We start from the raw sequence: 14,544 nt of genomic DNA on the forward strand, positions 1-14,544 counted from the left end.
CTGGACCTGAGGTCAGAACTCAAGCATGTCCTCATTTCTTGGACAGTGGACTACAATCTCTGTCATGCCTTTAGCGTGTTTTGCGGTGGTAGCAGCGTACCATGTTTTGTGAATTAATAGTTGTGAACAGACCCTTTTTTCTGTGTCACAGGAATAGGGGCCTACTGACGAGGGCTGGTGCCCACCTGACTGCTGGTTTTCAGTCTCCCAGATGTGAGGAGCTGCACACCTGTCATGAGCCCATAGCAGCCTGTCTGCCTGCTTAGAGACAACATGTCCCTGGAGGAGGAGTGTCTGACCTGCAGGAGTGAGTGCAGCTACTGAAGGTGCTGAGAGGTGGCACACATAACTATTTACTAAACATGCACTGATAGGAACAACAGGCTGCTTTAATAGTCAATTGACCCATGGGATAGATATTCACCCATACTCTCAACTCTCAAAATGAAGACATGGCTCATGCTGAAAACTTTGAGCAAGATTTTGAATTGTTGAAGTAATCAGAAAATGTCAACAGAGAGGCTATCCAAAAACATAGCGGAAACACCATGATAAACTGACAAAAACTCCCACTTTTGCATCACTTTAATCTTAGTTGAAGATTTGGATCAATAAGGACGTCCACAAGATAGTTTTAAAATATATTTTAATACAAATTTAAAAACTTTGACACAACAGTTCATTAACAGGTAACAATATCAGATTTGGAGCTTTTTCTACTGTGCTTATATTGTATTTTAAAAACAAAGGTCTAAATAATAAACGACGCTGTTAGCGCGAGGCAGTGCAAGCAAAGAGTACATGGTTGCTAACCTGTATACCAGCATTACAGCAGTCACGTATGCTATCCCTAACTTTCATCCGAGACCAGTTTGCAGGAACAGATTTTAAAGGAAGTATATTCATACAGGACCATATCAAAAAGTGTTGGATTCTGTCATCAAGGTTCCAAGAGAGATAATTTGAGGCTTTGTCACAGAAAAGGAAGAAATTATTACATCAAATTTCCCTTATTTGTACAAAATTAAGAATCCAAACTTAAACTAAGGGCACCCCAGGATGTCTTTAAAAAAAGTTTTAGCTGATAGGCGGAACAGGAGATAAGAGTTTCCTGATTTAACTCCAACAGATTTATTGCATATTCAAAATTTCTATAGAATGCGCACTTTTCTTTTTTCATATAAAAACTTTCTGTACGTGAAAGATATCTTGTTGAGTTTTCTTTGTTTATCTGCAGCCAGTGCCCCCATCATACTACCGCTGCCATGCCCTTCACAAAACCATTAATTATCCAGAATTCTAGTCTAAGTGCTGGTACTGCCAGAAGCGTATTCAAATTACATATTATCCTTAAAATTGCCATTCAGTTTTGTTTAAAAAGTAGCATTTTGAAATATCTATGCATTCTATAGTGTACAACAGAGTCGAAGAGACTTTTGCTTGATATACAGGTGATAAATGTCGAAAGTACCTATGGTCATTGTAATAAGCCTTTAACCCACCTACACACCTAAGAGTTACTTAATATGCGCTCATTTTCATTCTGGGTATCTGAAGATATTTTGTCGAAGTAAGAATAAGGCTTCACTACTTCCAGCTACTTTTTACCAGGGTACCAATCACAGCTGAAATGTTCCCGAAACTTATTTCCCTTAAAAATCATCAACTTTCCAAAAGGGGGAAACGGCAAACTGGGTCCTCTTAGGGACTCGGACCCCAGCGAGTACCACTACCGACTAGGGGCGGGGGCCTCATAAGTTCCAGGGTCTTGCAGACTTTGCAGCTGCACCATTGGGGCTTAGGGAAAGGATAGGGAAGTGTTACACAGACCTCTTGGGACCTATCTGCGCATGCTTGAAGGAGGGGTGCGGAGAGGGACCCACCGGGCATAAACATCAGAGCACTGCAGTCAGGTGCATGCCCTGTTCATAGAGGCAGTATGGTCTAGCTGCTTATTGGCTAGCCAGAGAGTTGCCCGCTGTAAGTGCGAGGCACGGTACTAACACTTAAAGCTGTGGGTGCCCAGTCCACCCTGCTCAGGAGGGCGCTGGAGCATTCTAATGCTCCCCGGCTTCGATTCCAAATGAGCTCACCAAGCACCGCATTTAGGTAGCGGAAGAACTTGGCTACAAGGTAAAGAGGAAGCGTAGCGAAAAAGTAAAGCAGGCGAGGGAGCATAATCATTTTGGACAGTGCAATCCTACCCTCTAGTGACAAGGGTAGAGCGCACCAGAAGATACCTGCTGTGGCTGCACGCTTAATGTTTCTGTCAAGAAAGTAATGTTGATAATGATAAATATGTATTCAAAGGTAGCCAAAGATGTGGGGTTGCACGGGCACAATAGATTGATCTATACACAGCTGACCTGTGGGGCCCGCTGGAACAAGACGTGACTTTTGCCAGTTTACATGCAACCCAGAGACCGCGTGAAACTCTGAGGGCTTATGTTATATCCCGGAAGGACGTGGAGACTTCACAAACGTATAATAGCCTATCGTCTGCATAAAGAGAGATGGCATGTTGTCTGTCCCCAGGTGAAATACAGCAATCGCCTCCACCCTGGTGCAGCTGTATTGCTACAGGTTTCATCGCCAAAGTGAAGAGAAGAGGAGATAATGACCAGCCTTGGAGCGCACCCTTCTGAACAGGAAGTGCATCTGATATATACTGACGAATGAGTCCCCTCAGCATAGGTTGCGCATAGAGTAGTTGGATGAGGTGAATCAGATGAGCACCAAAGCCATAATGACAAAGGAGGGTAAAGAGGTATGTCCAGTCCAACGAATCAAAGGCCTATTCTAAGTCCAATACAAGGCATGCGGATCTAGGGTTAGCCCGAGGGATGAACTCCATGATCCGAAACAGATACCAGATATTTATAGATGAGCTGTGCCCAGGCACAAAGACATTTTGATGTGGGGGGATCAGATGGGTTAGAAGGGGGGTGATCGGGTCCACCAGGATCCGTCTCAGAATTTTATAGTGCATATTTATTATAGCCAGCAGTCGGTAGGACAACAGGTCTGCGGTGTAGGAGAGTAGGATCTGCTTCACATGGGTACCCCCACTTTTTGCTGGTGTTGCACTGTTTTTCGACCTTAGCCTGGCTGTGGCCCTGCTAATCAGGACCCCAGCCTAGCTGCTTCCTCTCTAAAATGGTTTCCATGTACATTAGGTACATATCTAATTGGATTCTGGAGTGCCTTATAAGCCCCTAGTTTATGGTATACTATGCACCTAGGGCATAGGTACCTCAGAGGCCTACCAGGGGCTGCAGCATGTATTATGCCACCACTGGGAAGCACTCCAAAATGACACCACAGGTCTGCTACTACAACCTGTGTAAGGGTGTGCTTGCACCCCTTACAGTGGTATAGGCTACCTATATCACTACCTTATACAGACACATATAAACCTATAAGCCACTCCTATGGCAGGCCTTGACAATCCTGAAGGCAGAGTGCTTGGTTTTGTGTGAGAGGGTGCCCAAGCATGAGCTAAACCCCTCTGCAGCATTCGGAAATACTTCCTTATGCCTGTTCTGTGATACAGCCATACCATATACTCTTAAGCGCATTATAACCTCGCGGTAAATGCTAACTTTGGGATGGCCGCATCAAAACATGTCGTGTTTGGTGTCAAACGCTTTGGAATACTACCCCACGCCAGTTCTGGCGGCGGGGCTAGCCTTCCACCCTTCTAGAGGGAGAGACATGTTCACACTGGCTAAACCCAGTTAAATCTTTCCAAAGCCCTGGCATCACAAAATGGATGCCACAGACACGGGTCTGGCCTCCTGCTGCTGGAGGAAACTCCGGCAGGGGAGTCCTGGACAATAGGTTTCCTGTCACAGGGAGGTGTAACCACTTCCCCAGACAGGCTGATGTGTATTGGGGCAGGGTGGGTGCATTCAGAGAATGCTTTTGAGACACTGCCTGGGGCACACAAGGTGTCCCTGTGCATAGCCCAGTTCAAACCGGTTGCAGGGGCACTCAGCCCCAGCCCTGGCACGAAACTGGACAAAGGGGAAGGGGTGTAACAGCCCCCACCCCAGGCCCACCCATAGGTGGGGCCTTAGAGTTAGTCCATCCCCTAAACTTAGTATAAGTATAGGAATCCAGTCCCTAGGACATTAGATTACCCTGGACCTTCGACTTTCTATCACGACTAGAAGACAGAAGAAATCTCCCTTGGGGTCAAGGAGTGACTCCCCTGCTTGGCAGGCACCAAAGAAGCATTACTGAAGCTCCCGCCGGACGCCGAAGTCTCTGCATCCCCAGAGGTGGATTTCCAGACTTCCCCGAGGCTACCCTGAGTCCACAGCAAAGCTGAGGCCCGTGGCTACCGTGGGTAACGTGGAACCGTGACCCCTGGACACAGTGAACTTTTGCAGCAACAACACCTTCCTGGTCATTCTCGAAGTTGTGCTTTGGGCTCTAAGTAGCCCCAGCCTTGAGCACCTTCTGCACCGAAGATTGTTGGCCTCCTCTCCACGATTGACCCATGGGCCAGCTCCAAGTGAGACCGCTCGAGGCTCCTTCGCGATCACTAGCCTGTTGACTAGCAGGTCCCCACGAAGGCAACTCCACTGCTGTTTGGGCTTTTATGGTTGCTCCAGACTTGCTCTTACTTACCCTCGCTGGGTGAGTCCATGAGACCTTGCTGGTCTGCACCGCAGTCCTTTCTCTGCATTCCTGGCCAAGGCTTGTTGGGTCCTTTCTGGTCACCGACACCGCAGCACTCGACAGACTTCGTGGGACAGCTCGAATCCGGCTTGTGGACTTAGTCGACGCCTCCTGGACCCAGACTCTGTCCCCTCTGCTTTCAGGTTCCTTCCATCCTAGATCCAGGCTTCGATCTCTCCGGACACTTCTCTTCACGGCAGCAGCAGTTCTTTGCAGGCTTCCATTGGAATCGACGACGCGACCAGACACCAAAAGACACAAATGCACCGACTTCCCTGGGTGAGGTAACTCGAGTACTCCAGTACTCTTGTGGGTGCTAGCCCTAGAACTGTAAGTCCAAAAGGGTTTGGTCCTGACTCGATTAGAAGTGTCCCTAATCTTTAAAATTCCAACCGCGTCATTCCCCATAGAAGATAATAGGAACCCGCGGTTGTGTTTCCACACTACATACGGCTCCCGTGGGTCCCTTGTGTCACTACCTTGGGTGGTTCCTTGGGGTCCCAGCAATTCTAGAAGCAATAGGCATACTGCCTATTTCAGTTGTGGTTCTTATACCACTTTTTTAGTATATGGTTTGGTACGCCCCTGGGGCCCAAACGTGTATTTGTGCTTTTACTGATGCTTAAACACTTGTAACTAAAGTACTTCGAACTCCAGTCTCAAAGAGACTAGAGGGGTGTGTATTATCTTAAATACATATATTTTAAATATATACCTGGTGTGGTTGTCTTTTCATTTGATCATTCAAGAGATTATAGACTGGTAAAACAAGCTGCTTTACATTCCTTCAAGACTTAGCCTGAAGGCTGCTCTCCATAGCTACCACTAGGATAGCAAGTTTCAAAAGCTTTATTCGACAGCATGTCATAAAAGCAAGTACATCCTAGCGATTCCATAAATACTAAGCTAAAATATCTTAAAAATACATTAAATCATTATGCTGGCGGATAACATCAGATAAAAACATCATCAATGGATAAAAGATCTTAGAAGATCAAACATTAAATAAAATTAATAGACATTTCTTGGTGGCAAAACATTCATTGATCAGCTTCAGTGGATTTCAAGGCACGAAGGCGTAATATCCAAGCCCACTCCAGAAATTTAGCAACAGCGATTACCAAACAGGGGGTGCAATCAGATTCTAAAATTCTTAGAGCTTCCTTATAGCTACGTGTTCCCAAATTTAGGCAAACTGGCTTTATCCATCTGTGGCGGGGGGCAGTGTATAGCGGACACACAAACAACAAATGACCAGCATCCTCAATCAAGTCTAAACAGTGGTGACATTTATCATCCATGGAGATTGACCATTTGTGGGTAAAAGCTTTTACAGGGAGAGACCCGATTCTGAACTGGAAATACAGTTTCCTGTCCATGGGCCTCTCTATAATATCCCAATATGCCTCACAAGATGGTAAAAATTTAATATCAAAGAAACGGCCAGTCAAGTTAGAGCCTTGGCCAGCACGAGAGGCAGATGTCAGGGTCATATCCCAATACAATTTCTTGAGGATTGACTTTGATGGAATACTTGAACCGTTTATATCATTCCATAAATACCCTAGCTCCAGTTTTATAAGCAAGTTCTTAATTTCTTTAAGCCAAGTAATGGAATGAAAGCAATCAGCCCTAATAATGTCCTTCAGGGCACTAGCATAATGTTCAAGTTCCGGCGTTGTCATGATCCGCCGCCAATACAGAAGTGGACGTAATTGTGCCAGATCCTCAATTTTTTTCCTCCCTAGATCGTATTTTAATGGGATCATTGGGGTACTTTGAGGAACACCTGTTAGGCTGCGTAGGAACTTATTTTCAGCCAGCCGTAAGCCACTTAAATTTGCAAACCCCCATAGCTCCGAACCATACAGCGATGCACTAATAACTTTCATATTATAGATTTCCAAGGCGGGCCTAATTGGCTTAGTCAATGAAGATCTGTGCTTGGAAATAATTGCACCTGCGAGCTGGTGGAACTTTAAGACAGTCATGTCAATGTGATTTGACCATTTCATATTGTGCTGAAGCGATATTCCTAAATATGTAAAAGCCTCAACCTGCTCCAATGGAATACCATTATATTTTATTACTCCTCTAAAATTTTGTCGTTGGTTTAGACACATGAATTTAGTTTTAGAGGTATTTATCTCGAGACCCCGATCATGACAAAAATTAGCGAATATGTTTAACGCTTTCTGCAATCCGCTTGGGGTTCGTGAAACCAACAACGTGTCGTCCGCGAACATGAGAACAGGCACTCTGGATCCTGCCAGAATAGGGGCATCAGTAGGGGAACTGCCAAGGTAGTCGACTATCCCATTTATGTATAAAGAAAACAATGTAGGTGCCAGGACGCATCCCTGCCGAACACCACGTTCAACGGGAAATGGGTCCGTCACCTCCCCCTGGCTTCCCCATCTAATTTGTGCATAATTGTACTGATGTAGGCGGACGAGTAAGGTTAGTAATTCCGGGGCCATACCTGCTTGGGCGAGAACCCTCCAAAGTTTAGAGCGAGGCACCAGGTCGAAGGCTGATCGCAGGTCAATAAAGACTGCATAGAGGGTCCCTTTGGACAACTTCACGTTCCTCCAGTAAAGAGCTAGAAAGTAAAAAACTTGGTCAATAGAGCTGGTGCAAGGTCTAAACCCGGCTGGATATGGTGACAAGATGTTATTATCCTCAACCCAAGATTGGAGTTTATTTTGTACCAACCGACCTATTAGTTTTTGTGCTGAGTCTATAAGACTAATAGGTCTATAATTACTTGGGAGTGATTTGTCACCCTTTTTATAAACCGGGATTATTTCTGCCCCTTTCCATGAAGAAGGAATGGGTGCACCCATGGCCACTGAGTTGGCTAGCCATAGAAAGTATTGGCACCAAGATAATCTATCAGTTAAAAACACATCCGCAGGTATCCCATCCATTCCAGGTGCACGGCCCGCTGTTATACTATCCAAAGCTAGGTTAACATCTTTAATTGAAAACACCTGTGTTTGGAAATAAACAGTGGGGGGAAGTGGTTGCTCTTCTGCGGATGGAACAGAAGCATACTGTGGTTTAAAAAAATCAACCCATTGGTTTTTTGCCACATGGTTTTGTGGGGAGGGTGCAGAGCCGCCTCTGCCCCACTTTAATGTGGCCCAAAATTGTTTTTGGTCTTTAGCCAAGCATGCGTGTTTCAGATCCTGCCACTGGTTCTCATCCCAGTCCTTCTTAGCTGCTACCTGAACTTGCCTATAAATTTTCCTGGCTGATCTCACATCTTCCGCTACTCCTGATCTCAGAGCAACACTCAAGTTCTTACGGGCTATTTTACAGGATTTGTTAAACCATCCCTCTTCAGGTGGGCAACCCTTGAGATTTTTCCACTACTAGGGGGTTTCATGAAAAACCCTTGGAGTTTAGTGAAAAAGATGCTATGGGCCTCGAGCATAGTTAGATGGAAGTCGGAATTAGTTGATTTAGGGCCTAAATTGGCCACCTCACAAATGATGGTTTTCTTGAGGTCATCCAAGATTTCCACCTTCTCGATGAATCTATCCCATTTGACATGTCGCATATTGTTTGATGCAACGACATCCAGAGTTACTTTCCCCCCCTCAGTTTTGGATTCTCTAGGGGTATTTGATAAATGTAACTCTAGACACAAGGGATTATGATCACTTTCATCCCGTGTGATTACGGACATGTCATTCAGACTGCTCCAAACTCTAATATCCACCAGGAAGTAATCGATTCGACTAGCAGACCTTCCGTTATCAAATGTGCTTGCACCCTGCCGATCTGATTTAGTGCGCCCATTAGCAGCTCTAAGCCCTCTTTCTAAACAAAGGGCTTTGAGTTGGATGGCTGCAGCGGACCATCTCTTGACTGGGGGAAGGTCCAACTGGGGAATACCCCACCTATTGTCCTCTTCAATAGCAAGAAATTGGTCCTCCGGGCCAAGAGGCTCAAAGGTTGTATTAAAGTCTCCTCCAACAATTTTTATCATTTCAGGGGGGAGCACTGCAAGCTGGTGGTCCAAGACATTTATCACATCTGGCGAAGTACCCCCAACCATACCTCGAGCATGAATATTAAAAATAGCCATACTCTTGTTGTTGGGCCAATTTAGGATTAAAGACAAGATATCTAACGATGGGAGATTAAGTTGGGTGATTTTACAGCATAGTGACTGACGTACCCATATTATCAAACCGCCCAGTGGTCGGCCTTTAGCTTTTTTAGTGGCAGGTATACAAAAGTTAAGAAATCCAGGGCGAAAAACTGGGGCCACAGACCAAGATTCTTGGAGTAAAATAATATCAAATTGGTCCACAAAACTACTCCATACACCGGAATGCAGCTTGTTATTTATACCTGCAATATTCCAGGATAAAATAGTCAAACCTGGATCAGTTGCAGGAGGGTAAAAAGGGTGTTTGATCAATGGTCCTTTGGTCTCACCGGTTTCCCTGTCCTGGCAATCACTAGTAGAACTTAAGATAACTGATGCGACATTTACCAATGAATCAAATGCTAGGGGATCAAGTAAATTATTGGTCAGTGGACCCTGTATTTCACCCGTTGTCTTACCCAGACACTCAATAGTAGCACTTAGATTAGCTGGTAAAACACTTTCCAATGGATCGAGTGCTAAACACATCCCTCCAAGATTATTTAAGGATTTAGACCCCAATGGGTCAATGACATCAGTCTGAATTTCTTGATAATTCCCTAATGTCTCAGTAAATCTAAAGCTAGCAAAAAATGTGGGGTCTGCCACAGTTACGGCCAACCCTATATCCGTATTCACCACATTAGTTCCATCTTTGAGTCAATCGCAATCATTTAAGCCCGACAACACCTCAAACCTATTCTCTAGGCTAATGTTCCAATTGCTGGTGGAGATAGACACTAGGATAGCTTTCACATAAGGTTGTCTTTAACCTAGCACCATAAGCGGTTGTTTGGACTGATACAAGGTGCCCCCTAGAACTAGTGGACAGCATATATCAGGCCACCTTCTCACAAAGGTGGTCTTGGTTGGGAGCCTCGTATTTTTTAAGTATATGTAATGGTGCAGCCCATAGAGTTACAGGAGTCAGAAAGATTTGCATAGCAGGCTCCAATAGACCTGGAACCAGAGGTAGAAGTGGTCTGGGAGCTGTTCTGTGATGGACACTCTCTAATATGATTGATGAACTGACAGGTGTGGGAATATCAATATTCAGTTTCACAGCTCCTCATTGAAAGTAATGAGATCATCCACTGGAGTGAGACCCTCGCCGGGGGAGAGTCCTAAAATGTTGGCAAGGAATCTCTCACAGATGAGCAAGAGGTCATGGACCAGGAAAGTCCTGCGCCTGTCTCGGCAAGAGCTAGATTGGGGAGCTCTTCGAGATCTGGACTGTGTACTTCTACGTGGGGTCATGGATCTTGATCTCTGCCTCCGTGGGTTCCTGGACAGTGATCTTAGTCTCTGCAGACTTAGATCTTCTCGGAGGTCTTGTTGGTAACTGAAGAATTGAGGATGGAGTATCAGGAGAAAACGTACAAGGGGGAGTACGTTTCAGCAGGGGTGTACGTTCTGAGACCCTGGCTGCAAATCGGATCCTGGGCTCTCATAAGGGGCGCACCATTTACTAAGACTTTGTAGCCAACTGAGAGACAAATTGATGGGTGGGTCAGTAGGAGACTTTTGAGCAACTGGAGACCCAGTATCCCCTGAAGGCAAAATCCAAACTTGTGAAGGAGAGACCGGCTTCTCGACGTCAATGTAGAACGCTCTGTGGTATGTTGCCTTAGGTCTTGACGTCGATGTATGGTGCCTCGACGGGGCTGTCGGCAAGCCCCTAGACGGCGATCATTCCGACGTCGATTCTGACACAGATGGCGAGCAGAAAGGTAGTTCCCTTGATGTCAATTCCCTACCTGTAATGGGGAACAGCGTTATTGATGCATTTTTTCAGTTCTTCCCCAGTGTACCATATTTCCTTGAGGAGGAAGGCTCTTTGGAGAATGCTTGACCTTCCCCTCCACCCCGAACATGTGAAGGTCCTATCTTTTCTCTCTCCTGAAGGGCATATAGTCTGATCTTCTCCCAGTCTTTCAAAACGTTTGACTGGGATAGCATGTCTCTGGATGAGAGGAAGGCAAACACGCAATGCAGAGTGTGTGGGTCAGATTGTGTCATATTTTTGCCACACGAAGGGCACCTGTTAAAAAGAGATTGGGTTTTGTAACTGAGAAAAAAAATTCAGTTAGAAAAGTAGTTTTAGGCACACAAGGTACTTTAGCCGTTGAGTGAAGACAAAATCTTCTGTCCTTGAAGAGAATTTTCTGCCAAAAAAAGTAAAAAATCTGTAGAGCTCAATGGACCAGGATCCTCACTGAAGGAGACAAAAACAGAACTGACCCGTCACCAGTGGGGCATGATGGGATTCAGGAGGTCCTAATAGGTCTTAAAGGCACAGGGCCAGTTTTCTCTGTTATTGTTTTCAATGCAGCCTATTTGCTAACAATGCCTTTCATTCTATAGTTTTTTCCTTTCAAATAAATATGTTTTACACTGTAAAGTTTCCTTTTCTGTATTGCAGAAATGGTGAATGGTTGTGGTGCATTTTAAATGAAAAACCCGAAGTAATTTGGGAATTGCTTTGCCTCTTTCTGTAGAGATATATATATGTTTTGGGGTTATTACATACATTGAGGTTAAATATACATATATATTTGATGTATGCTCCGGGGTCCCCATGCATAGGCGGGGCTATTCAGTGCTTATGAATATTGATGAGTATCCCACGAAATAAATACATTTATCTAAACATGGATATGGTAAAAATCTGGCATGGATCTAGCTATCCAGGACGGACATTGGAGAACCCTGCTCTAGGGTAAGACTAAACTTTGCTATAGGGGCATCCATCATTTGGGGGTATGGCTCTGCCACATCCTCTAGGGTGAACAGCCTATCCCTAGACACTACTGGGATTAGTCCCACAACAAGGATCCTAGTGCTCTGCCCCCACCTTTCTTATCTTGAATTCCTTCTCATATGCAGCAAACTATCTGTCCATGTTGTTCCCCACCCCAAACAATGGCACGATATCCTGGGACAGTGGAGGGTCCTGTGACCCGTTGGTAGACATTCCTTCTCATTTGATGCCACTACTGCTTCTGGGATCAAGACCCATGTTGATCGATCTTTCTTCCAAGGCTAGCTGTTTATCAGCCAGGGCATCTTTTCCTCCATGGCTAATTGTGCCAATTGGGCCTCCCACTCTCCCTGTTGGGAGGGAAATCTGGGAAGGCTTGAATTGGAGAGGCCAGTTGCTGAAAGCCATGCATAGCCAAGATGCAAGAGGACTTCCTGCACATTTTGCATCAAAAACGATTTAAATATGATTGCCCTTCTGCCCCCCAACAAATCTAAAAGGCAGTGCTCTCAGATGCATAGAAATACAAAGGACAAAGAGCACAAAACAGAACAAACGTCATATGCAAAAATTCTTTATTTTTGGAACCAACACTTCAAGTACATCAGAACCTAAAAGTAGAGAAAATGGTTGTACACTAGAGAATCCCATCATAGTCTGTTTTGGCAACACCCCCTTTCATCCTATGACTTTAGGCTGTGCGCCAGAAGTAGATACCAGTTCCACTAGACTCACTAAACCATCACACAATATTAAGAACAATGTAGCTCTCCTATTCAGACAGTGATATGCGTCCACACCCTGACACCCAAAAATAGAACTCCGCTCTTCCACCAGGAAAGTGAGGCAAACAGATACGGACAGATACACGAGGAGTATCTGGATCTCTAAAGCTACTCTGTCTCCTTTAATAATCATTATTGTAATGTCTCACTGGCGAGGAAGTCCAGGTCAGCAGAGACTATTGAGCTTATCCCACTTAGGAAGCAAAGCATAAAGCTTGGGTGAATATGAGCAATGTCCCCACTACCCTACCGCCCCCGCTGCAACCAGCACCTGATGCCCCCCCAGCACTTCCATAGGAGGGGGCCCAGCTAAAGGGGAAACCTAGAACTGCCTTGTACCAGGAGCTGCAATAAGACTACAGCGATAGTTGAGCGTCTGTACCAAATAATGGTATTCTTTACGACACCGCAAATGTCTGAATGTTACAGGGGAGGGCGCAGGGATGAAATCATACTAGTGCATGGTGTACAGGTTTTAGGATACTACTGGAATAAATTAAAGTGGCATAGTGGTAATGGCAGTACCGCTGTTTAGCACATAAATGTCAAGAATGGAAAGGTCTGCCCTCAGCATTCGTTCCTTAAAAGTGACTTTAATGCCCCCAGTCTCTACGACAGGAGGTACAGCAGTTACAAAACGAAGCACGCTTTGGGAGGGTGCATTGCAATAATTACAAGGGTCATCATTGTGCTCAGAGGAGGGTTAGACCGCTACAAAATCTTTCTGCTGGTAGTTCCCAAGAAAACCGTAACCAGTTCAATTGTATCCACCACATATGTCTAACATTCTGTTAGTAGGCAAGTTTCAAAATAGGTTCATGGGATGTTCTGCCAACAGTGCACCTCAAGCATTTATGAGAAGATGGGCCCAGTGAATTGATCAGGAAGGATCGGACCTGGTGCAGTTAAATCCACAGCTGGGGTTTAAAACAGAAGATCCCGGCATGACTGCTTTTGCACTAGAGTTGAGATCCGTGGCGCCATTTGAATTTTGGGCAGGCAGAGTACATGCACTACAGACCAATGGTGTAAGAGCGTCCAGTTGGATTGTGGATAGCAGAACAGGAAGGCGAAGTAACTGCCCACTCGTACCACACCTTCTTAGAGTTGTTGCAGCGCCAGAAACACACACAGACCTTGTCACCTTTTGAAAGCATGATGGGTTGCTGCAAGAAAAGAGGATGGAGTAGCCCCCACCAAAGGTTAGTCAAACAAACAGCTAAGTGAAAATTGTGAAAACGAAGCAAAGATCAGACACTTTTTACTGAAGACCATCCCCACCTCCAAACCTCTATGATTTGATAAACTCGGAACAGTCCTGAAACAATAATAATCTAGATTTTACACACAGTAGAGGAGGGGGAAGTCAGTGATCTACAATCAAGTTTCTCTCATTCCTCAAGTCTTCTATATTAAATCCACCTATGCATTACTTTATCTTGACATTTCATTGTACTATTAGAGTCCTTACCTTAATGGGAAAAAGGATGGGGAACCAGGAGAACATCCCCGGGGAATGAGTTTCTGGACGAATACCTAAAAGATAAGAAAAGGACACAGGCATATCTGTTAAAAGGAGTCCAAAACACTGAAAATGACCACAATGCAAATCAAGATGCCGACTCAACCAATGTCACCCGACCACGTAGCCAGCTCTGCAAAGCAAATCAGCTGGCACCAAACCCAACCATAAACTCTTCCCAACCATAGCTGCGCAAGGCCATACTTACTGAGGGTGACATCCTTGTACAAAACGGTCTCAAAATAGCCAGAGAAGCCATGCAGGACAGTGTTGAGCTCCACGGAATACTCAAGCGCCTTGAACCGATTGTTGTCTAGAACTGCATCTAGAGATGTAGTCATTAAGGAAGGAGGAGATTAGAGGAAAACATGAGCAAAACGACTGTGGAGGAAGCTAATTAATTACAGCCTCAATGTAGAAAAGTCTGCTGGGTGGCAAAACAGATCAGTATTATTTCAGGAGAGAGGGAAGTAAAAAATAGAAGGGACTAAAACCAGTCTCTAGAAAAACTGAATGAACATACAACTGACCTTTGTTAGGGTGGCAGAAAGTAAAGCAAGGCAGAGGATCAGCCAGCTGGTGAAAATTGTGCAGCCGCACAACATATGGCATCTCAAATTGAGCCTGT

At 45.0% G+C, this 14,544-nt stretch overlaps 1 protein-coding gene across 2 annotated transcripts in view; it reads right to left on the bottom strand.

Annotated features, from left to right (window-relative positions):
• Positions 1-12,167: 12,167 nt before the first annotated feature.
• The window catches only part of LOC146839017 (protein arginine N-methyltransferase 5-like), a 162,385-nt gene continuing 160,008 nt past the window's right edge, over positions 12,168-14,544 (bottom strand). For both annotated transcript variants that reach the window (XM_085603051.1, XM_085603052.1), the window contains 4 exons: positions 14,447-14,540; positions 14,125-14,241; positions 13,866-13,930; positions 12,168-13,560 (listed from right to left, as the gene is read on the bottom strand). In XM_085603051.1, coding sequence (XP_085459177.1) covers positions 13,408-13,560; positions 13,866-13,930; positions 14,125-14,241; positions 14,447-14,540 — 429 coding nt within the window. In that variant the 3' untranslated portion in view covers positions 12,168-13,407. The remainder of the gene's footprint in view (positions 13,561-13,865; positions 13,931-14,124; positions 14,242-14,446; positions 14,541-14,544) is intronic.

Source organism: Triturus cristatus, chromosome 4_2, assembly GCF_964204655.1.
Source record: "Triturus cristatus chromosome 4_2, aTriCri1.1, whole genome shotgun sequence".
In the NCBI taxonomy this organism is placed as follows: Eukaryota; Metazoa; Chordata; class Amphibia; order Caudata; family Salamandridae; genus Triturus; species Triturus cristatus.